General features: G+C 42.7%; 1 protein-coding gene across 4 annotated transcripts in view; it reads right to left on the bottom strand.

Annotated features, from left to right (window-relative positions):
* Positions 1–2,676: 2,676 nt before the first annotated feature.
* The window catches only part of fgfr2.S (fibroblast growth factor receptor 2 S homeolog), an 83,107-nt gene continuing 61,154 nt past the window's right edge, over positions 2,677–24,629 (bottom strand). For 2 of the 4 annotated variants that reach the window (XM_018227341.2, XM_041570880.1), the window contains 12 exons: positions 19,903–20,093; positions 18,688–18,832; positions 15,168–15,370; positions 12,899–13,050; positions 12,228–12,349; positions 10,461–10,571; positions 8,958–9,148; positions 8,685–8,807; positions 7,070–7,140; positions 6,674–6,811; positions 4,645–4,750; positions 2,677–3,345 (listed from right to left, as the gene is read on the bottom strand). In XM_018227341.2, coding sequence (XP_018082830.1) covers positions 3,181–3,345; positions 4,645–4,750; positions 6,674–6,811; positions 7,070–7,140; positions 8,685–8,807; positions 8,958–9,148; positions 10,461–10,571; positions 12,228–12,349; positions 12,899–13,050; positions 15,168–15,370; positions 18,688–18,832; positions 19,903–20,093 — 1,718 coding nt within the window. In that variant the 3' untranslated portion in view covers positions 2,677–3,180. Of the gene's footprint in view, positions 3,346–4,644; positions 4,751–6,673; positions 6,812–7,069; positions 7,141–8,684; positions 8,808–8,957; positions 9,149–10,460; positions 10,572–12,227; positions 12,350–12,898; positions 13,051–15,167; positions 15,371–16,835; positions 16,981–18,687; positions 18,833–19,902; positions 20,094–24,629 lie in introns of all 4 variants that reach the window. The other 2 variants (XM_018227340.2, XM_018227343.2) reach the window with 2 other exon arrangements.

The raw sequence follows: 24,629 nt of genomic DNA, 5'->3' as shown, positions 1-24,629 counted from the left end.
TATGCAATAAATGATCTTAATGGCCTGAGAACATAAAAGCTTCTTAATGTTCTTTCAGGAACAGAACACTCAGACTTTCTTTAATTGCAGTTGCAGGAACATTGCTTTCCTTAAAAGTTGTGTTAATTCATAACATACACAATAACTGCTAAGCTATGGCTTACTTCTTTACATAGAGAATTCTTTACACAAGTGATCCCCAACCAGTGACGCGTGAGCAACATGTTGCTCTCCAACCCCTTTGGATGTTGCTCCCAGTGGCCTCAAAGCAGGTGCTTATTTTTGGGTTCCTGGCTTGGAGGCAAGTTTTGGTTGTATAAAAACAATGTGTACTGCCAAACAGAGCCTCCTGTAGGCTGCAAGTCTTCATAGGGGGTACCCAATGGCCAATAACAGTCCTTATTTTAGACCCCCAGGAACATTTTCATGCTTGTGTTGCTCCCCAACTCTTTTTACATCTGAATGTGGCTCAAAAGTAAAAAGGATTGGGGACCCCTGCAGTGTCGGACTGGGATGCCAGGGGCCCACCAGAAAACCTTGGCCTGAGGGCCCACTTTCCAAACTATTATACCTCCTTTCCTCACTCAACCTCTTTATTTTTCTAGTCTCTTATCTCTACATACTAAACTCTATTCTTCCATTACCTTTTTGTTCCTATAAAGAAATAGGGATTGACCATGAAATAGGCTAAATAGTTAGACGCAATAGGCCCACAGACACCTGGGCCCACCGGGAGTTTTCCTGGTATCCTGGTGGGCCAGTCCGACACTGGACCCCTGCCTTAAGCAGTCCAAAGCCAAATGATACTATATCCGAGGCTGTCTAGCAGTGTCAAGGCCCCGGTGAAAAGAACCTTTTTGGGGGGACCTTTTATATTAAGGTTGGACTGTTTAACATATGGCCTTCAGCTGGATCCCCCTAAACATAGCTTTGGCCGCACTTCAGATACACTATATGGTCAAATCTATGTCGACACCTGCCTGTTAAACATGTCATTCCATTAATATGAAGTTGGTCCTCACTTTGCTACTGTATAAGCTCTACTCTCTTGGGAAAGCTTTTCAGTAGATGTCTGAACATTGTTGGTGGGATTTGTTTTCATTCTTTTGTAAGAGCTTGGGCACTGATGTTGGAGAATAGGCTTGGTCAGCATTCCAAATCATTCACTGGGAGGAATTTCAGTTGGCTTGAGGTCAGGGCTCCGTGCAGTTCTTCCACTCCCATCTCATCTGTTTGGTCCTTACTTTGTGCATGGGGGCATTATTGTGCTGAAACAGGAAAGAGCCTTCCCCCGATCTGTTGCCATAAAGTAGGAAGCAGAGAATAGTGAAGAATCTCAAAGCGGCACCTACCTATGGTAGCAATGACTGGTAATAATAATTCCAATAATAAGTGGTGTCCACATGCCTTTGGCCATACAGTGTTCATATAATTCCAAAAGCCATAGGGGTAATTTACTAAAGGGTGAAGTGGCTAACGCTAGCGAAAATTCGGCATTCGTCATTTTGCAACTTCGCCGATTTACTAAAGGGTGCTGGCGTAAATTTGCTGGTGAAGTGGACCTACTCTAGAGCTACTTCGCACCCTATGGTTACGTCCCTTCGCTATGGCAAAGGGACGTAACTACGCTAATTCAATAACTTGCGGATTTTCGTGAACGTTACCTCTTGCGCCAGACTTTGCTTCGCCACCTCAGACCAGGCAAAGTGCAATAGAGTTGATAGGGATGGTTCAAAAAAAGTTGACATTTTTTCTAAGTCCCAAAAAAACGCTTTTTATAGGGTGATAGGCTGTGAATTTTTTTAGGGTACCCTCCTTCCCCCCTACATTTGATAACATATGGCACCTAAACTATACTGTGGGCACATGTGTAGGGCATTAGAAAACATTTATTAAGGTTCCCTGGCCTTGTGTAGTGTAATGTGTTTTCTGCTGCATATACGTCCATTGTAGTTTAACTGCACGCCGTATGCAAATTTCCGATCGGTAGCGTAACTTCGAACCGCTGATCGTAACATCTCTAGCGCAACTTCGCAAATGATTGGTAACTTGTGCGCAACTTCGGATCTTCGTGAATTTGCGCAGCCCTGGAGAATCTATGTCTGGCGAAGTGCGGCGAAGTCATCGCTGGCACAAATTCGGAGGTAAGTAAATTTGCCCCATAGAGTGAACAATCAATCTAGAAATTCCACAGCAGCAAAGTTTTTATTTACAGTCTTAGCTTACCATTTCTTAGTATACATTTTACACATCCACTTCGGGGAGAAGGCCAATAGAATAGTTTTTTTTATTTAATGAAAAAAATGGTTCCTTTTTCTATATTACAGCATAAATACCATAAAGCTCTATACACTCTGCTCTCTGTAGCTTGTCTTTGTGATTTCATGGTAAAAATATATGTGAGTTTTCTTTTAAGTTAACTACAACCATTGGCCAAAAACATCATTTTTAAAAAAAGCCAGACCTGTTGGTTCATTTTCCAAGTGTGTTTCAAGTGTGCTAATAATAAATTAAAACTGGGTTAGTTTTAGTAAGAAAGGAAGTATTTCTGTCAGTATAGGGCTCCTCTATAACAGAATTTTGCAATTACCTCCTCTCTTCGGTGACTTGCTGGCCGGTAGTATTAACCCTGACAGCAAGTTCTTTTTGTTGTGTTGTGGGTGTTTTTCCTTTTTCTTTTAGAATCAATACAAAAAATAATTAATTGTAAATATATAATATATATTTATACATATTTGGAATATATTTACATTTATATCCAGCAGCAACAATGCTGTGTATGTGCTCTGGTGAAGGGTTTAGAGGTGCTGGAATATATTTTCTCAAAATATTACAAAATTAACAAGAAAGGCAACAAGAAGTGTTTTGCCTTGAGTCCAAGTGACTGATCCCGGTGAGAAGAAGAATGTATCGGTGAACACCTGAAGTAGTTACAGGTTAAAATCCCGGCTTGTCGCAATCCTCCATACTGTCTCCGTGCTTTGCTACGCCAACAGCGCTGTTGTACCGCCATTTGATGCACCCCCTTCGGGAAATGTGAATACAACGGAATTTGCAGAACGCTGTTTTTTTCCGTTAGCGTCACGTCTTCAACTGGAATGTCCGCATTCCTCTGCGTTCTGCAGAATCTGTCCATGAGACATGCAGTCTTAATAGGGTAGCTGCAGAACGCAATAGGCTTCATGTCTTTACAACCCCGTTAACGTGTTGGAACTTGGGAAGGCAGGGGTCATGAGGCGTGGGGTCGGGAGAAAACACTGAATCATCACCGGAGGAGGAGGACGCGGAGCAGGAGGAATCAGGGAAGCTGGGAGAATCCAGGGGAGCACTTAAGTCGAGGTATTCCTGGGTAGGACAGAAAACAGAGAGATGAGTAGTGACTTAAACAGGGAGAAAAACATCACTGTCACATTTCCACTCTACATTCACAGTGTTCTCTCCAGATTAGAACTACAGGTTCCACTTAGGGATGAACTGAATCCAGGATTCGGTTGGGATCAGGCCAAGATTCAGCCTTTTTTAGCAGGATTCGGATGAACCGACTTTATCAGGTGACTTTTCATCACAAAACAAGGAAGTAAAATATTTTTTTCCCCGCCCTAATTTGCATATGCAAATTCGGTATCCGGCCAAGTATTTCATTTCGGTTGAATCCCAAATAGCGGATTCGGTGTATCCCTATTTCCAGTACTTCCCAGTACAACAACCAGAACATTTTTCTTTTATAGAATTGTTAATTATATACTTAGATATGAATCCAATCTTCAAAGGCATGTCAGCTAGATATGTATTCTACTTATTTTATTTGCATGGTAAAGCATCATAGAGGAGACCTATCTTTACCAAAAGGAAATCTTTTATTCTAAATGGTCCAAAGGGGATAGACTAGTACAACTAAACTGATATGGTGAATTGAATACAGGAGCACGATAGTTAGGGCAGAGGCACATGGGCAGATTTAGTCGCCTGGCGACTAATCATATTTTCTTCGGGGCAACAATCTCCCCGAACTGCCTTCTGCCTGCTAAAATGAAAAATCGCCTGTGCCAATACACTCGCGGCGCTTTGATCTCAGAAGTTGCGGCTTCAGAAATCTATGCGCAGCGAGTGTGATTGCGGTTTCTTATTATAGCAGGGGGAAGGCAGTTCGGGGAGATTGTCACCACGCAGAAAGGCGATTAATCACCAGGCGACTAAATCTCCCCGAATCTGCCAGTGTGCCCCTGCCTAGGGATGCACTGAATCCAGGATTCGGTTCGGAATTCAAACTTTTTCAGCAGGATTCAGATTCCCACCCCTAATTTGCATATGCAAATTAGCATTCGGATTTGGTTCGGTATTCGGCTGAATCTTTCGCAAAGAATTCGGGGGTTCTGCCTGAATCCAAATTAGTGGATTCGGTGCATCCCTACCCCTTCCCTTAGAATAACTCAACCACCACCAGCAAACGGAAAGTAAATGAGCCTATTGATTGCAAAGAAAGCCCAATGTATGGCCAAAGTGAGCAAAGTGAGTGCTACCTCTCTGCCACAGGCAGAAATATTCTCATGCTCTTCAAAAAGTGCCAGGGTTATGTGCCCTAAACAATTCAAAGTTTCAAAAAGTCCTAGATCAATGGTGCCAGATATATGAAACAAGGCTAACCTCATTGGTTGTGAGTGTGAGAATTCGATCCAGATCTTCCACCAGTTGCTTAAAGGTGGGTCTGTGAGAGGGGATGGCGTGCCAGCAATCCCTCATCATCATGTACCTGCAGAGTAAAAGAGAGAAGGGAATGAAGTCTTGTGAAGGCAACACACTGTACAAGGAGACTAAGATCAAGTCATCATCTGTATCTGTGAGAACAAGCTTCTATCTCAGCTCCAGCAGGGGAAATAATGGTTAGTACAGGGCCGCTTCTGCCATAAGGCAAGGTGAAACCCCTGCCTCACGCGGCAGCAAGTGGCCGGTTACTTGTAACTTTAAGAGCCGAACTTCCGGGTTTTAACCTGGAAATTCTGCTCCGCTAGTACAGAGAGCTCTATTGCGCTTAATGCACTGGCGATACTGCCCCCTTAAACCCGCTCTGACGAAAATTTTTAAGCGCGGAGTGGGAGAGGAGGCAGCAGCCCTAGAATCGGCGCTGGGTTAGTATAATGTTGAAAATCTGTCTGACTTTGGGCCAGAGATTGGGGTCATAAAGTAGGAGAGGAAAGGATGGGAATTCAATTCAAAGATAAGAGTTACCTGAGAGAGGAGTTATATGGGGAATGGAGGAGGCTGGTGGAGTTAAAGGACCCTACCCCCCTACCCTACATAGACTCCCCTCCCCCCCCCCAGTCTATCTGCTACCCCGGGCAAATGCCCCTAACTTTTTACTAACCCCTTGGTACAGATTCAAGGCATTGGAGTTTACAGCAACCATCTTCTTCTCCTTCCGTCTTCATTGGGTTTTCTTCTGGCGCTTCTGCAATTTTCGTGACTTTCAGAGCATGCGCAGTTGACAAAAAAATAAGACTGCTCCAACTGCGCATGTGCCGATACAGAACTTACTTCCCGATGAAGACCAAAGAGAAGAAGATAGCTGCCGTGAACTCCAATGCCTAGAATCGGCACCGAGGGGTAAGTACAAAGTTAGGGGCATTTACCCAGGGTAGCAGCTAGGCTGGGAAGGAGGAGTTAAGGGAGGGTCTATGTAGGGTAGGGTTTTTTTTTATAAGGCGTTTACTTCTCCTTTAAGGAATACTTGTCTCTGTAACCTAACCAACAGATTATACTCTTCCTAATTATTTTTTTCTCCCATCAAAATATATTGGAGGTTGTGTAATAAGTACAAACTTGCTCCAAGTCTAGTAACCAACAACCAACCAGATCGTTCAAACAGAAGACCAGTAAATACTACCTGCTGGTTGGTTGTAATGAGTTAAAAGAATGTATGGGTGACATGGTGCGTCAGTGGTTAGAACTTCTGCCTCGCTGAGTCCAAGTCTAATCTGGGCACTATCTACAAGGTAATATGTTCTCCCTGTGCATAGGTTTTATCCAGGTACTCACCAAAAACTGGCTCCTGAATAAACTGACCATAGTTTGTGCAAGTTTGATAGGCACCTTGAATTGTAAGCTCCACTGGGACAGGGACTGATGAAAATAAAGAATAGGGATGCACCGAAATCCACTATTTGGGATTTAGCCGAATCTCCTTTGTGAAACATTTGGCTGAATACCGAATAAAATCCTAATTTGCATATACAATTTGAAGGTGGGAAAGGAAAAAGTGTGGATATTGTTTTACTTCTTTGTTTTGTGACGAAAGTCAAGTGATTTCTTTTCCTGCCCCTAATTTGCATATGCAATTTTGGATTTGATTCGGTCAGGCTCAAGAATTCGTCCGAATCCTGCTGAAAGAGGCCGAATCCCGGATTTGGTGCATCCCTAATAAAGAACAATATTTGTATGGCTAATGTCACATGGGACTGAAACTGACACGGAGCTCCTCCTACAAGATTCTCTGTATAGTTCTTGTATGTTACAGCCATTAGTAAAATCATGGCAAAAAGGAGTTTTTCAGGGGGAAAAGGGTCTTAAGATTCTAGTATTCAAATAAAAACAAAAGCCGTGATAAAAAAAAGGATATTTTCATCCCTGTTAGAATGGAATATACAAAATTACAAAGCCTGACGCCGTGTGTACTTACAGTTCATTGGTGCAGTTTGCTGGTTTATCCATCCGGTGTCCCTCTTTCAGCAGCTTAAATAGTTCCTCTACAGGAATTCCAGGGTACGGAGATCCCCCCAGGGTAAATATCTCCCACATTAACACACCAAACGACCACCTGCATAGATAGGTGAAATAACCATGTAAGAGGGTGGTATATCCTTATATCAATTTCCATCGTAGAGACTGAATATTAGTGTTGCATTTATTAAACCCTTTAAGCACAGTTTGTTTTTTTTACAATTCCCCCTAAACATTAAGTAGAATGTCAAACGATCCAAGAAAGATGATATCCTGGAATCCAGAAATGTATAACACTCTACGATGCTCTTTTCCTTCTATTGTTCCCTTTACGTAAACATTAGCGCACACTTACACATCACTCTGATGAGTGTAAACCCTGTCGAATAACGCTTCCGGTGCCATCCATTTCACAGGAAGTCGGCCCTGGGAGAACAAAACATATCGGATCAATACGGAGGGGGGGGGGTACAGCCATGGAATGTACAGTAACAATGTTAACATCAGGCACTGGGAGACAAACATTGGCTCTATGCGCTTCCCATCAGGGTGAGACAAGAAGAGACAATGGTCAGAGAATGGGAGTCACCCATGAAACTGTAAACCTCAAAGATGCAGAAAGTACATATAGAATCTAAGGGGTAAATTTATCAAAGAGTGAAGTTCCGCCACTAGAGTGAAATTCCGCAGCTCTCCATTCATTTCTATGGGATTTTGAAAGGCGTATTTATCAACGGGTGAAAGTGAAAGTTCACCCTTTGATAAATACGCCTATAAAAATCCCATAGAAATGAATGGAGAGTGGCGGAACTTCACTCTTTGACAAATATACCCCTAAGTATTTATGTTGTATGTAGACCTGGTTATATTGATGCTTGGTTCATTTCTTTCACACTAATTATTCTAACCAGAATATCATGTGATTATCATATGCTGCAATGTTAAGATGAGTAGTGGTGTGTGTGTGTCGGGCTCTTCGAGGCAAAAATGGACTTAGGTAAGTGGTTCCCAAACTGTGGAACTGGACCCCACAAGAGTGGTCCTGGAGTAGTGCCAAAGTGGCTTTAGAGTGAAGGCCTGAGATTATGGAGGACAACAGTTTGCTCTCATAGGTACATCTGAAGCTCATTGTTTCTGTTTGGCTGAATGACTGATGAACCCACATTTGCGTAACTATGCTATGAGATAAAAAGGAAATCTTTATCAATGGGTGGACCTCCGAGAGGCGCTTGAACTGAAAAAGTCTGACAACCACGGGTTCAGGTGATGAAATGCTAGTCATTTTATGGGCTAGCTATTCTTCAGAATGCAAGAAACCTGGCAAAATCCATGGAATCATAATCTCATCTGCTGGCAAGTTGGGTAACATAACCACATGGGAGGGGGGGGGTAAACTCTAATGATAGATATTCATGATATTCTGGTTCTCCAGCACAACTGCAATGGCCAAACTGCCAGACAGTTCATTCAGAAACAAGGTAACTGTCCAAAATGGTTGTTCTTTGTGCAGCCACCTTCTAAGATCTACACAGTACAGGTATAGGATCCCTTATCCGGAAACCCGATATCCAGAAAGCTCCGAATTACGGAATGGCTGTCTCCCATAGACTCCATTTTATCCAAATAATCCAAATTTTTTAAAAATGATTTCCTTTTTATCTGTAATAAAAAAAACAGTAGCTTGTACTTGATCCCAACTAAGATATAATTAATCCTTATTGGAAGCAAAACCAGCATATTGGGTTTATTTCTTGTTTAAATGAATTTCTAGTTGACTTAAGGCATGAAGACCCAAATTACGGAAAGATCAGTTATCCGGAAAACCCCAGGTCCCAAGAATTCTGGATAACAGGTCCCATACCTGTATCAAGCCACAAGTTGATGGAGAAAATCCCCATGTTTGCCACTACTCTGTAATATGGCGGAACAGAAAACAACCAGCCCAACCAATACTACCAACCAGCACTCACGTTTGTTGTCTTTTTATAATAATCAATGTTATTGACGTCTCGCGCCAGACCAAAATCTGCAATCTTCATAACATTGTTTTCAGTTACCAGTACGTTCCTGGCTGCCAAATCCCGATGTATACACTGAAACAGATAAAAGGGAATCGGGAAGATTAGAGCTCAGTTCAGGGACAGATTTGATTTTGCTTTTGTATTGGTGTGCGATTTACATGAGGTATTTTAATTGGGAATCAGGGTAAGGGTACAGGGTACAGGGTAAGATTATTTTATTACCTTCTGGGAAGCCAGGTATTCCATGCCTCTTGCTATTTGATAAGTGCATGAGACCAAGTCTTTAAAAGTCATCTGCTCATCAGGAACCCTAGTAACATCGAATGAGTACTCCATCTCAAGAGGGCGACGGGCCCTGAGGTACTGACGCAGGTTTCCTTTAGCAGCATATTCAACAATGACATACAGTGTGCCTAGAAGCCAAGTAGAAGCAACCTTGTTAGGGATAATAGAGATGGACATTCCAGTGTCTAAAGAACAAACCTACTGTGCCATTACACAAGAAGCACTGGAATATCTGCTAATTAGTATAGTGAAAGTAGATTCTTCCACATTCCTCAATGAATTATGTGATTTACACCCCACCATGCTTAAGGTGACCATAGACCAGTGCTCTCCAACCAGTAGCTTGTGAGCAACATGTTGCTCTCCTACCTCTTGGATGTTGCTCCTAGTGGCCTCAAAGCATTTGCTTATTTTTGAATTCTACTCTTTAAGGCAAGTTTCGGCAACATAAAACCAGGTGCACTGCCAAACAGAGCCTCAATGTAGGTTTACAATCCACATAGGGGCTACTAAAAGGCCAATCACAGCACTTATTTGGCACCCCAAGAAGATTTTTCATGCTAGTGTTGCTCCCCAACTCCTTTTACTTTTGAATGTTGCTCACGGGTTCTAAAGGTTGGGAATCCCTGCCTTAGACTTTACAATTACGATCTTCCCTGGAAAAGATGTTTCCAAGAAAGATTGTTTGTTTCAATACACAGGCGTAGAGCTGAATCGTCGTACCTGTATCTGATGATTCAGCACTAAACGCAGAGACACACGCTCAGATTCGGGGAGATTTAGTCGCCCGGCGATAAATCGCCTCTTCCTCGGGGCAACTAATCTCCCACGAGGCAACTTCAGAAAACGAAGTGCTCCGAGTGCCATCCTGCCATCGATTTACACTCTAGCCGGCGGGAGGCAGTTCAGAGAATTAATCGCCCAGAAGAAGAGGAGATTTGTCGCTGGGCGACTAATCTCCCCAAATCTGAGCATATGTCTCTGCCCTTACAATGCCCAATGTAAGGTTGCCTTTAAAGACGCCCGATCACTGAGCCAACCTTTTTCTTCTGCAGATAGGTTGCTCGTCTCCCACCATACACGCACAGAATATTGTACGAACGTTCGGTTTGTACGATATTATCGGTGCGTCTATGGCCACCTTTAGGACCACTGATAGAAAAAGACAATTAAGCCCTAAGGAGGGACCTCTTTTACCCTAAGGAAGCTGCAATAGTGGTGTAAATTTCATGATGAACAGTGGGTAGAGTGATAGAGGCAAGAACTTGGAGATGGAGCTAGGGAACTGTGGATTAAAGTCAAGACAGACTAAGCTGATCCACTGCAAATATCAATGTGGACCTTGTACAGACATGGCCATTGAGTGCTGTACACTGAGACATGAACATAGGAAGAAGTTTTAGTGTTCAGTTACCTGTACCTGCCAGATCACTTACTCACCTCCCTGTGTGCAGGCTCCTAGCAAGTTAATGATGTTTTTATGCTTTCCAATCATTTTCATCATCTCCATCTCTGAGACCAGATCTGCTAGGTCTTTCTCTGTAGCATCATCTAAATAGAAACAGATGCATCAGTGCAGTTATCTAAATGTCATCACTCCATGTTACGGCACATGATTGGTGCAGTCAGAATGGGTAAACAACAGAGGAGCTTACAGTCTAGATGACCAAAGAGGGGGGGCATATGGAGAATAAAGGGTGGGTTAATAGATCTGGAGACATTTACAAATAAGTTGTTTACACAAAAGAGACATTGTAAATATTTACAAAGGTTTCAGGACATTGTTAGAAATGAGATACGACTGTTACAGGAAATGTATTTTTAGGCAAACTTCCTGTTTGTGTCTACAGGAGTATCACCGCTTTTGGGTGGCCTATCACATTGCTGTCCCTGGGTGCTGATGTCAGTAATGGTTATACAAGTAAATGGTTATGGTTCCCCATTAGCAAACCATAATAACCACTTTCTTTATTTTCTGTCCTGAGGCAAACTTCTCCTGTGATACTACATAATCCTAAAGACAATGGTACATGGGGTTAAGCATAGTGACCCATTTCCAGTCTGCTGTCGCTTGACAAGCGTGGAACAAGCATGTGTTTGGCGGTTTCAACCTAGGAGTAGCGGCTTTGGGTGTTTTTTTGCTGTGTTTTCTGACTCAAAGAAACCCTGTGTGCCATTGCCTCAGTGTTTTGGGAAACTTGTTTCTATCTGATATTTGGAAACCACATAAACGTCAGGAGGTCTGAACATATTTTTAATGATATAATATTATATTTGTGTATCAAGCGGATTTTCTAATATCTACGAACCCTCACTATCCAACTGATGAATCTGAGAGCTAGAGTTTGTAAATGCCAATAAGCTATGAGTTTGACAACCCTCAGCTCTACGATGCCTTAGGGCAAAAACACGCGCTGCGATTCGGGGAGATAAGTCGTCCGACGACAAATCTCTTCTTTGGGGCGACTAATCTCCCCGAACTGCCTCCGACCGGCTAGAATGTAAATTTCTGACGGCATGGCACTCGGATCGCTTCATTTTCTGAAGTCGCCCGAAGTTGCCTCACAAGGAAACTTTGGGTGACTTCAGAAAACGAAGCACTCCAAGTGCTATCTCGTCAGTGATTTGCATTCTAGCTAGGGGAGGCAGTTCGGGGAGATAAGTTTCCCCAAAGAAGAGGAGATTTGTCGCCGGCTGACTAATATCCCCGAATCGCAGCGTGTCTCTGCCCTTACTGAATGCCTTATCAGCCAAAAGAATGTGTTCCTGACTGTGAAAGTTCACAGTTTCCACATATCTTGCAAGAAGGGTGAAATTAACCAAACTCCTGAGGAGCAAAACATATAAATTAGAAGGAAGCAAACACTAAAAATGGACTGACTGCTTGGTGAGACTGCAACAAGCAGGAACTGAGCACTTTCAAGCTCCACGGTGGAAAAAGATCAGCAGGCAGGATTTAATGGAGAAAGACACTCATTGTACCCTGAAGACACAAGGATAAAACACAGGGAGAGTGGCAGAAAGATTGCATAACTCAAAGGAAAGGGGTCTGTAAATTACACACCGCCATAAAACACTGTTTTGGAATCACAGAGAGGGGCAGCTAAGCTGTCACAGCTGTTGATTTATCCTAAAGCATGAAGGTCAGGAATGTGACCCTGTGCCCCCTGAGAGAAGGGAAGAAACAGTCACACCCAAGCTCCTTACCTTTCAGCATCTTCACCGCCACTGTCACAGACTCCTTGGGACGTTCTTTATCAATCCCAAGTGCCTCAGCCATGACCACTTGCCCAAAGCAACCCTCACCGAGTGGTTTGCCCAGCGTCATCCTGGGAAAGAAGCACAGGGACAAGAGTTGGAGTAGGCAGTTTGGCTGGTTAGTACAAAGTTAGAGTACCAGCTCCAGAACAAAGAAAAACAACAGGGAACAATCAGTTTAATGCAGCTGTAAAAGCCCAAAAGAACCCACACAGGAGAGCTTGGATTTTGATAGGGACATACCCATCATCCTCATATGCATTGAACTACCCATAATACCTCTCTACTGCTTAGCCCCAGATGGAAGCGAAAGTATTTTGCAAGACTCCAGATTGGAAACATCAAACATATTTGCAGATTATAGTGTAAGAGTGTCTAGAATTGTCTATATCTATTGGGCATGTTGGAAATAAGGCGACAGGCAGCTATTGGAAAGGAGAAGAAGTCTTGCTGCTGCTATCGACATCAAGCCCCTTTTTTTGGTGCGGCAATCCACAAAAAATGAACCATTAAAAATTTTAAGTATACTGAAGGCAAAGCTGAAACATTTCCATTGGACAATGCACTGGGCAGCATGGAAGCTCAACAGCAATAGATATCATGTAGTAACCAAGACATACTTGTCTCTTGAGAACTCCCATAAGGGGTCATGTGGTAGCTCATATTCAGACACATTCGGTAAGGGCATGGCGTCAGTACTGGACAGGAGTCGTGTTGTGATCCTCACAAGTGGAGTCGTAGAGTTCATTGATGAGCTGGAATCGGCAGAAACCTGAATTTATAAGAGAGATGTTCTGTGATATGTGCCCAATATCAACAGCACAGAGGGGGGATCTACAGACAGCTCATACCATGTGCATGGGGGGGGGGGACCCTAACAGCTGCACTGATTGACTAAAACCTGGTGACCTGGTCTAAACTTGAGTTTCATGGTAGAATACACAAACTCCATCACAAATAAAACTCTGCACAAATTTATAGAACATAACTAGGGATGTCATGATCCATTGCTGAAGAATCTCCTAAATACAGAAGGGAATGTCAGTAGGTATTTTAGCATCTGGATACGATTGGTCTAAAACAGGCAGAAGCAACCTTTAGTTTGTAGCCTCCTCAATTCTCCATAAATATAAACCATACAGATATGTAGAACCCTGGCAGAGTTGCTAGTTCTGCAATCAGGCTTTGCTGCATGTGATAAGCAGAGACTCATCCTGTACAGTTAAAATGTCCAGATTCCATATGTTTGCTTTGCATTCTGCTGTCTGCTTCAATAGCTGTAGCTCTTCTCTCCCTCACTGTGTGCTTCACCCTTTCCTTCCACATCTGCTCCCTCACTGATGTTGACCTATCGGTGACTGCTTTCTAGGTAAGTTTCATTGACTGTTTTTTCTTGAATAGTTGCCTTCTGCCAGCCTGCAGCTTTCTCGTCCCTCCCTAGCCTTCAGCTTTCATATGCCTTAAACTTGCTCATTCCTCCCTAACCTTCAGCTCTCTCATGCTTTCCCAGCCATCAGTCATTTCATTCTTCCCCAGCCTCCAACTCTCTACTATTTTTCTAGGATCTAGCTCTCTCATCCTTCCCAGCCTTGAGCATGCTCGTTCGTTCCTAGCCTTTAGCTTGTTCAACTTTCCCACAGCCTCCAGCTTGCTCGCACTTCCCTTGCTTATCCTTCCCTAGCCTCTAGCTTGTTTATTCTTTCCCAGGCCTCCAACTCACTACTCTTTTTTTTCTAGCATCTAGCTCTTTTATCCTTCCCAGCCTTGAGCATGTTCATCTTTCCTCAGGCCTCCAGCTTGCTGATGCTTCCCTACCCTTTAGCTCTGTCATCTTTCCCCCAGCCTCCAGCTCGCTCATCCTTACCTAGTCTCTACTTCACGTGTCCTTTCCCACCCAAACTTTACCTTACTCCTCCTTTCAATGTCTGCTCTTTCCCTTCAGTTTGCTTGTCCTTCTCAAGTCTCCAGCATGCTCTTTTGGTCATCTCTCCACATCAATTTAGGAATTTCTCCCCATAGCTTGCTGCAATCCCCCACATGCTTGTGACTAGTTACTCTCTTATCTCTTCCCAACTGTCTCTCCCCTACCTGAAACTTGCACCTGTCACTACCAAAACAAATGTTGAAGCCAAAAGCAATTGATAGGGGCAGCTTCGGCACATGAATGGAAATGCCAATAATACACGATCAGACGTTCAGATCTTCTCCATTCTAGAGCCCAAATACCTGTTACAGTTCTCCTTTAGAAAAAAAAAGTACTGGGTATTCACACACCTAAAAATCAAGAAAATATTAGTACAAACCCCCTCCTCACTATTAGTGCAAACGCTTATACTAATAAGTGGAATGTTCAAGTAAATAACAACATTCCAGATCCAATCACTGTAATGGCTAATGGGTAACAGGTAATTACACAGACATAAGTCAATCTTAACACCAGTTATCATACTGACTAAAAACTGCTGTAAATCCTTTCCAGAATGCAACAGTGACAGCACTTAGCCCAGCCTTACCTAAAAGTGACATCACTGCTGCTGTGCACAGTTTGGCCTTTGTTTTGGAGACCAAGGTAAATGACTTGGAGAAAATGCTTGGTATATTATATTTAAGCATTTCTTAAACTAAGCTACAACCCCCAAAAGTCCCCTGTAAACCAACGATACTAAGGGGAAATGTAATTACTGGTGGAAAACTGCAGTAAATTTGGGAGATACATTTTCCAGCAGCAGATTCATGGTTTCCTTGTGAGGAAGACCAGTATCCTAAAATCCCAACAAGACAGATAATAACATATGGTAATGGCCATTTAAATAGCTACTTCTACTCTTTATTCACGCATGGCGGCTGTCGGCAGATGTAAAAGGGTCTTTGAACTCTTTATCTACTTTCTGTTACCTGGCGGTGGAGCGGTATTCGTTTGGTGAGTTTGTGCACCGGCGGCCCGGTGAAGTTCTTTTTCTTCTTGGCTCCTTGGCGCATGCGGCACATCACACAGATCATCACCATGCAGGCGATTATAAAGATACCAGAGGAGTATATACCAATCTCCATGTAATAGGGGACGGGGTTGTCTTCTGGTGCATTCACGGGAGCTGGCAGAAGGCAGGGGAAGAGGTGAGGTAGGATTATAATACAAGTCTATAGACAAAAACACACAATCAAGCTCACACTCGCATCCTGTTGGTGCAGTGCAACCAATCAGACAGTTGCATTTATCGTTACAATGGAGAACTGCAGAAGGAGGTTCAGTTTGTGATTGGTTGCTGCACTAGAGCAAGTTAACAGCATATAAAGCTGACCACACATGGGTTAATTCCTCAGCAGGTTGACCAATCAAACTGAGTTAGCCACACACAATCATGGTCAAATGCCACCAACCCAACCAAGTGTTTCTATCATTTCTATTTGATTACCAACACATAGGCCAACTGGACCTTAAGGATGAAGTTGACTCATTGGTAGTAGATAACCCAATGGGCTGGCTTCTCATGCCATATATTGACATCTTTAGTCTGTCCTTAAGACCACTATACCTTCGTTTTTAGATAAAATGCAAGGCTGGACTATACCAACCATAGGGTGCCATAACAATGGGGGTGTGGACAGACTAATCCCACTGAAGCTGGTAAATACACAGAGAGATCCGCTCGCTTCGCCAAATGAGCGCATCTCTGCCCGATCGGGTTGATCTAATTGTGGGCCCTAGGGTCCAACGATCGGATCATAATGAAAGGAATACAGGTGGTCTAATTAATCTCATATCTAATCTTATATAATTTATATATGTCTAGCAAACACAAGCACAATTAAATAAAGAACATTTACGAAACAACTACTTTAAAGGGGTAGTTAACTTTTAATAATAATATGTTATAGTACATATATGTATTCCAGTATATACCAGACACACTTGCACCTTTACACATACACGTACAAGCAAGCAAATATCCACATACATGTTGCCAGTAGGGGTTACCTTATAATTTCTCCAGAGTGTTGGATCAGCAGGAAAGGGAGAGAGAAAGAAAGAGAAATCTAGAGACAGAACACCCAGAAAGACAGGCTTATTTTATGGGCTATGTTTTCCTTTAATTTTAAACCCTTTTTTTCTACCATAAAGCAGACAAGGGGTTAAAATTTCCAGGCAAAACATTGAGCACCACATTGCATGAAGAACCCATGCCATGCAATGCAATCAGGGCAACATGCTTATGCAGGGATAGAATTTCTACATGGCTACAAGGGGCCAAATAACAAAATCAGATGTATTTATAATTTGAACGTCTGATCGTGTATTATTGGAATTTCCATTAATGTGCGGAAGCTGCCCTATCAATTGCCTTTGGCTTCAACATTTGTTCTGGTATTGACTATAAGCATAGTCAATGAAATCGAAGGACCTGAGCCAAAAAATTTGAGACATTGTGAATACGAGATGTTAGCATACAGGAGTCTGACTGGTGCCCTTCTAGACTAGAGCCACATAGAATTCTATCCCAATATTTATCCAAGCAAGAGGTAAGGTAAAGTCAGAGGCCCCAGAGAAGAGAGTAATACCTGGATGAACCGTCAACCAGGCAGAATGTTGAGAAATCCCAATAGAATTTCCAGCTATACAAGTATATTCCCCAGCATCCTCAATAGAAACATTTCTGACATACAAGACTTCTATCTCTTCGTCCGTAACGTTAACGCCAGCCGCCTGGAAGAGAAGGGTGGCAAAAAGAAAAGAAGAGCAAAGAAAACACCGGATGAGAAAAAAGGGATACGTGGAACAAGCTCGGGCGATATCTCCAGCCCAGAAGGTCCCTGGGGGATTCTGAAGACCTCCCTTGCTTTTCCACAAAGACAATCTTCAAAAGACCCAGAATACCAGAAAGTCACCAGAAAAAAAAACACACTTTCTTTTAAAAAACAAAATCAGTTTGTAAATTGTAATTGGTGCAGATGAACCGTCACCAGAAATAATCACCAGCAATGCATGCAATTACATGACATGGAAAGGCATTACCCACAAGGCAGGATACTCAGTGTCTAAGAATGGTAGAGGCATGCTCTTCTATTGGACTCGTTCTTCATTCTTAAGGGGACAGCAGCAAAGGGGAAAAAATGGGCTTCAAAATAATACTGAAATTGCCCGTCTGTCCTTGAACCCCCTTCATCATCCATGGGATAGATCAAAGCTGGGGGATCTCAGGTTGGGTCTCCCTGGTATAAATACTAAATATAAAGACCTTGATAGATGCCAAGAACCTATGCCCCCATAAAAAGTGTCCAAAGGTGCCATGATTGTTCCAAGACTAATCAATATCCACCAATTAGATGTTTCCTAAGGCAGTAGTATCATTAAAGGGATACTGTCATGGAAAAACATGTTTTTTTCTCAAAACAGTTAATCAGTTAATAGTGCTGCTCCAGCAGAATTCTGCACTGCAATCAATTTCTCAAAAGAGAAAATAGATTTTTTTAAATTAAATTTTGAAATCTGACATGGGGCTAGACATATTGTCAGTTTCTCAGCTGCCCCCAGTCATGTGACTTTTGCTGTGATAAACTTCAGTCACTCTTTACTGCTGTACTGCAAGTTGGAGTGATATAACCCCCCTCCCTTCCCCCCCCCCCAGCAGCCAAACAAAAGAACAATGGGAAGGTAATCAGATAGCAGCTCCCTAACATAAGATAACAGCTGCCTGGTAGATTTAAGAACAGCACTCAATAGTAAAATCCAGGTCCCACTGTGGCACATTCAGTTACATTGAGTAGGAGAAACAACAGCCTGCCAGAAAGCAGTTCCATCCTAAAGTGCTGGCTCTTTCTGAAAGCACATGACCAGGCAAAATGACCTGAGATGCACCTACACACCAATATTATAAATTTAAAAAAATACACTTGTTGGTTCAGGAATGAAATTGTAGAGTGAATTATTTGCAGTATAAACAGTGTAATTTTGAAATAAAAACTACACCATAAAAATCATGACAGAATCCCTTTAAATGCCACTCGCTGATTGGTTCCTTCACCAGACCTGGAGCAAACTATGCATCTGTTGGTACATTCCAGGGGATTAAAGAGGGCAAATAAGTGTGGTCATACTGGCACTTGCATATGGCACTCATAGTAAAGGAGATTATCATACAGAACATCTAACAGTGGCCACTATTAACATGTATTTATATAGCGCCAACATATTGCGTAGCACTGTACTACAGCCTTCTTGGGAAAATGGGCACAAAGGAAGCACATAATACAAGGAAATAGCAAGGGGATATCCAATGTCCTTGTGGGTATTTTTCCATGGCCGTTGACATCAACGGCAATAACACCAATACCAGATTGTTTCACCAAACGCCGCCTTCACCGAAGCACCAAGAGCGCGGGGCAGCCCACGTGCAGCGAGAAGGGACGTTACCTTTTTCACGTTCCACCGTGAGCCAGGCAGACTTGTTGGCCTCTCCTATATAATTGGAGACCGTACATATATATTCCCCTGCGTCCGCTTCGGTCACATTGTACAGTTTTAGCACTTCCGCGCTGGAACTGTTAATTCCCGAGTGCTAAACGCAGGCAGGCAGCAGAGGGAAAAAAAATATACAGAAAAGGGTCACTGCTGTTTTTAGGGGTCATCCGATTCTCCCCCCTGACAAAGGGCCCCTTGTGCGGTGAATCGTGGGACATTCGCAGAGGTGTTTAGCCCAAAATCTCACAGTGTATATATAACGCAGGCCAAAATGAACACCGGGGATTTAGAAAAGAACTAAAGTCCAACAAAGAATTAGGCTAGGAATGTTATTTATTAGGGTTCCGTACCAGGCCACGGCCCTTTAACTGTGAAGATCTGTGTCTCCGAAGATGCCCCCCTGTAGTTCCCTATTAACATCTGTTGATTTAAGACATGGACGTTTACTGTTATAGGGCTACTGAACCTCTGGGCTTTCATATACAAAATAGTATATTTCTAGCCATATTTTTAAAGCTTTCATTTTCCTTTAAATACCTTCGATCAGGTCTGGACTGGGAATCAAAATAGGCCCTGGCATTTCAGGCCCAAACAACCCACACCGAAGCCGAAACAGTCCAATAAATAGTGTCTGTCTATGACAACTTACAGTAGCCTACAGATTGCCAGTCCGGGCCTGCCTTCGATCAACATTATAACAAAGGGCTGGTCAACCTACAGCTCTCAGGGGATGCCGGGAGTTGCAGCGGACTCCAAATTGACTATCCCTCGGCTGGACTATTAAACATGGACAATATTTTTAATGTATAAAAGGCATTGAAAAACATTAATGAACAGTGAGAGATAATAGCTGTTGCAGAAGGGCAATTTAAATCAATCTTATCCGTAACACACGCACACGACTGAGCTGCTATGGGATTCTGGGAGTTCCTCTGGAGCTAGCGTCCCTGCTCAAAAGGATTAACCAAACTCCGTGCTTGCAGGCCAAAGTGCATGCACCCGTGTGTGCTGTCCCATAGAATCCCATTGATTTAAATGTGCAACGCAAAAGGGCATTGTACTCATCTCCACCCTGTATGGGTCAGGGCCCTGGTTGGAAGAGCTGAACCATCACCCATATGACTCCATATTACTGCTGCAATCCTCCCATCCCAGCATGTGACTCACCTTTAACACCTTAAAATAGGGTAAACCATCAACGCCATATCGGCTTCCATTCTTCTCGATGTATCGCACCCAGCGGATGTGGGGCTGGGCATCACTGTACACCTTGCAGACAAATTCTGCGTCTCCTCCCACCACGGAGGTTGTGTTTGCTGGAAGTCCAGCCTGCAGTATGGGTCTGTGCGAGGATCGTTCTGGGGGGGAGGGGGAAATATAAAAATGTATTTATTTTATCCTTATCAATATAGATTAAAGGTAGTGCTTAAAAAACCCCATAAAAATGAATTAATTTATACTTATCAATATAAATTAATGGCAGCGCTTAAAAAACAAAAATGTATTTATTTTATCCTTATCAATATAAATTAATGGCAGCGCTTAAAAAACAAAATTTTATTTATTTTATCCTTATCGATATAAATTAATGGTAGTGCTTAAAAAACTAAAATTAATTTTATCCTTATCAATATAAATTAATGGTAGTGCTTGAAAAACAAAAATGTATTTATATTATCCTTATCAATATAAATTAATGGCGGTGCTTAAAAAAACAAAAATGTATTTATTTTATCCTTATCAATATAAATTAATGGCGGTGCTTAAAAAAAACAAAATTTTATTATTTTATCCTTATCGATATAAATTAATGGTAGTGCTTAAAAAACTAAAATTTATTTTATCCTTATCAATATAAATTAATGGCAGTGCTTAAAAAAACAAAAATGTATTTATTTTATCCTTATCAATATAAATTAATGGCAGTGCTTAAAAAAACAAAAATGTATATATTTTATCCTTATCAATATAAATTAATGGCAGTGCTTAAAAAAAATGTATTTATTTTATCCTTATCAATATAAATGAATGGCGGTGCTTAAAAAACAAAAATAAATATTTATATTATCCATATCAATATAAATTAAAGGAGAAGGAAAGGCTAAAAGTAAGTAAGCTTTATCAGAAAGGTCTATATAAATACACCAGTAAACACTCAAAGTAATGCTACTCTGAGTCCCCTGTCAAAAGAAACACCACATTTCTTTCCTTCTATTGTGTACACATGGGCTTCTGTATCAGACTTCCTGTTTTCAGCTTAAACCTCCTTGCCTCGGGTGCGAGCATGCTCAGTTTGCTCCTCTTCCCCCCTCCCTTCTCTGCTGTAATCTGAGCCCAGAGCTATAAGTCAGCAGGGAGAGACTCAGGCAGGAAGTGATGTCACACCAAGCTAATATGGCAGCTGCTATTCTAAACAAACAGAGAGCTTCTAGAACTGTTTACTCAGGTATGGTAAAACGTTCTACAGAATAAATATAGCATTATAGCTTGCACTATTGCAGCTAATCTATTAGCAATAAAATGCCTCCGTAGCTTTCCTTCTCCTTTAATGGTAGTGCTTAAAAAAACATTAAAATGTATTTATTTTATCCTTATCAATATAAATTAAAGGTAGTGCATACAATTTGTAGAACTTGATGGGCATGGGTCTTTTTTCAACCTTTATTACTATGTTCCCATGTTACACATACCATAAGTCATCTCTAATGTATATAGGAATGCCTGTGTGCAAGTAGCTGCGTATTTTACACACCCCCACGCAGACTCACGCCGCCTATACAGACCCTCCTATACATTATAAAGTAAATAATGGATCAGTTACCAGGTCGGGGAGGGAAAATAACTGAGGTCGGCAGGCCCATAAAGATCCTGGCACCACTCCCTGCAGCAAAACTGGTGCCAAGCCGAGAAGGAGGGGGGATGGGTATATGTAAATGATGGGGAGGAAAAAATCTCAGGCTTCAAATGATACTGCCCGAAGAAAAAAAGCGATGCCTGTTCAATTATACAGGGCAGGGAACTTGTATGGAAAAGGGGGTGCCCAATATAGACAGTCATTCGGGGGATGCCATTCATCTGACGCTCAATTAAAACATTATATGGGAGTAATGTGGTTGAGCAAACATGTCCCTGCTGTTCAACTACATCTCCCAGCATCCCCTGGCAAACAAAGGGCTCATCTGTAACCAGATATAGAAGGAGGGATAGTGATAGTGATGGATTCACTTTGGCCTTGAGAGCGGAGAGAATGCCGAAGTAAAGATCCCCGAGGGGGGCAATTGGCACTGGGCGCCCGTTTGTCTGTAGTCCCTCCAGCGGCTCAGATCATTCATAGCCAGCGATATTTATTAGGGATGCACTGAATCCAGGATTCGGACAGGATTTGGCCTTTTACATCAGGATTCGGCCCAATCCTTCTGCACAGCTGAACCGAATCCTAATTTGCATTTGCAAATTAGGGGCGGGAGGGAAATCACATGACTTTACTTTTTTCCAGAAAAGGTGGCAACCTTATTCCCACCTGTAATTTGCACATGCAAATTAGGAGTCCGATTCAGTTCGGTATTCAGCCGAATCTTTCACGAAGGGTTCGGTTGAATCCAAAATAGTGGGTTCGGTGCATCCCTAATATTTATATAGATATTCTGCTTGGTGATGGGATGAATAAACCCCCCGTGGTGGAGTGGAGGGGGACTCTCAACTCAATTTTTTGACAGCTACTCGTCCCCAGCTGAACTATAACTCTCTCCATCCCTATGTTTCTCTACTGCCCTTACCTATGGCCCATGGCTAACGACAACTCCCAAAATGCCTCTACAAACAGAAAAAGGGGACATTTGTTTAAAGGGGTCTGACCAAACAGGTCTGGCCAAAGCTGCTGGAGGTTCCCCTGGCAAGGAAGGTGTTAAGTGTGAGTGTAGTCAATCTGTGAGTATTCCAATAAATTGTTTCACAAACAGGCGGCCAGAGAGCAGCGGTGGTGGATAAAGCCAGCACACCTCCCCAGAACAAAGGCGGCTTTCATGCAGGTTACTGTGGCTGCTGCTCTGCGCTGACGTAATGCTGGCACTCGCACACAACCGGCACCAACCTTACGGCGTGTTATTACACAAATCACACACTCAAATTACCCGGGGGTCACAAGGAATCCTAAGGGCAAGGCCCGATGTGGCGTTTTTAAAAAATCTCCGCCAGGCGTAAATACGCATAAACTGCACTACCACTGAAACTAATGGAAAAACGCACTATGGCAATTCACACAGGGCGCTTGCAATCCGAAACCCGCCACAGGACGCCAGTATTGGCGTTTTTCAGCAGAAACGTCAATACGTCAACAAACTACCAAATCAAAAGACTCTATGGGATCTCCACGTTGGAAACCACACTTTTTCGTAAATACGCAGCGTATTTTAAATATGGCGTCCAAATTCTCAATGAGAAGTGCATGTTGGCAAAAGAAACCTACGTGCTTAAAAACGCATGAAAAACGCATGTCGACGTCGCGTGCGTTTTCAGTGGCGTATTTACGCCCGGCGTTTCTTTTTAAAAAACGCAACGTCTGGCCTTGCCCTATGGGCTGTCTGCAGGGCAAGGGCTAAATGTCACCCAGGTGAAACTAAAAGGCAAATATACACAGGGGCACCAGGGTTCCTTTATAGATTCCTAACAAAAGTGATAAACATTATTTTAGGGAAGTGCTTATAATACTCGAAAGCCATGAATATCCTGTAAATAACATCCTTATAAACCGTGGCTGGTGATGTCATCATTTAGAAATGGTGAGTAGTGATGTCATTTTTGTCACCTGACTCGCTAAAACGTCTGTATTATTATAACTAAAGTACTTCTTGGAAAATATGAGGATATTAGAAGTAACCTCGGAGTTCCCTGACCTGTATAAAGTCATGGAACTCCTTATATTTTACGAGAAGGGGGTACTTGTTTATTCACTATATATCTCCATGGCACGGCAGGATGCTTTTTGTTCTAATGGCGTCAGTGGAGCAGAGGAGCTTACAATCTAAAGTCCCAAGCAAAGAAGCAGGGCTACAATATTGGCTGTGAGCGGTATACACAGTCCCATATAGATGTGAGTGCTCCATTTCCATGCAGGGATGTGAGTGTTACCATATGCTCCTCCATACAGCAATGTATATCTTAGCACCGGAGGGTAATAACTCAACTGTGAGTGCTCAGCAGGCAGATCCCCTGGGGAGAGGGGGGGGGGAAGATTCTGAAATGTTACATTCATGTTGCTGAAGTGACCCAAGGATTGTATAACGCACTGTAGCACACACACACGGAAACGGCACTGACCCACAATTCCTGCGCTTCCGTGCAAACTGCTCTCTTTATAATACAATAACCAGCCTGATTTAAGGACCAATCGCATGAGTGTTCAGTGGACATTAGGGCTGATACTGCTTGTACCAGGCGCGGAACATGAGCGCAATCACACACGACAGTGGAACTGCTTTCTGACAGGCTCTTGTTTCTCCTACTCAATGTATCTCAATGTGTCGCAGTGGGACCTGGATTTTACTATTAAGTGTTCTTAGATCTACCAGGCAGCTATTATCTTGTGTTAGGGAGCTGTTATCTGGTTACCTTCCCATTGTTCTGTTGTTAGACTGCTGGAGGATGGTGGGGAGGTTGATATCACTCCAGCTTGCAGTACAGCAGTAAGGACAGAGACACACGCTGCTATTTCGGGAGATTAGTCGCCCATCAATAAATTGTTTCTTCTTCGGGCTACTCCCCGAACTACCTTCCCGCCACCTAGAATGTAAATGGCACTCGGAAAGCTTCATTTTCCGAAGTCAATTCACGAGGAAACTTCGGGCGACTTCGGAAAGCCGAAGCAATCCGATTGCCATACCGCCGAAGATTTACAT

This window comes from Xenopus laevis, chromosome 7S (assembly GCF_017654675.1).
Source record: "Xenopus laevis strain J_2021 chromosome 7S, Xenopus_laevis_v10.1, whole genome shotgun sequence".
Taxonomy (NCBI): domain Eukaryota; kingdom Metazoa; phylum Chordata; class Amphibia; order Anura; family Pipidae; genus Xenopus; species Xenopus laevis.
The sequence above is the reverse complement of the archived record's forward strand: the minus strand, read 5'-3'. Positions and strand labels throughout refer to the sequence as shown.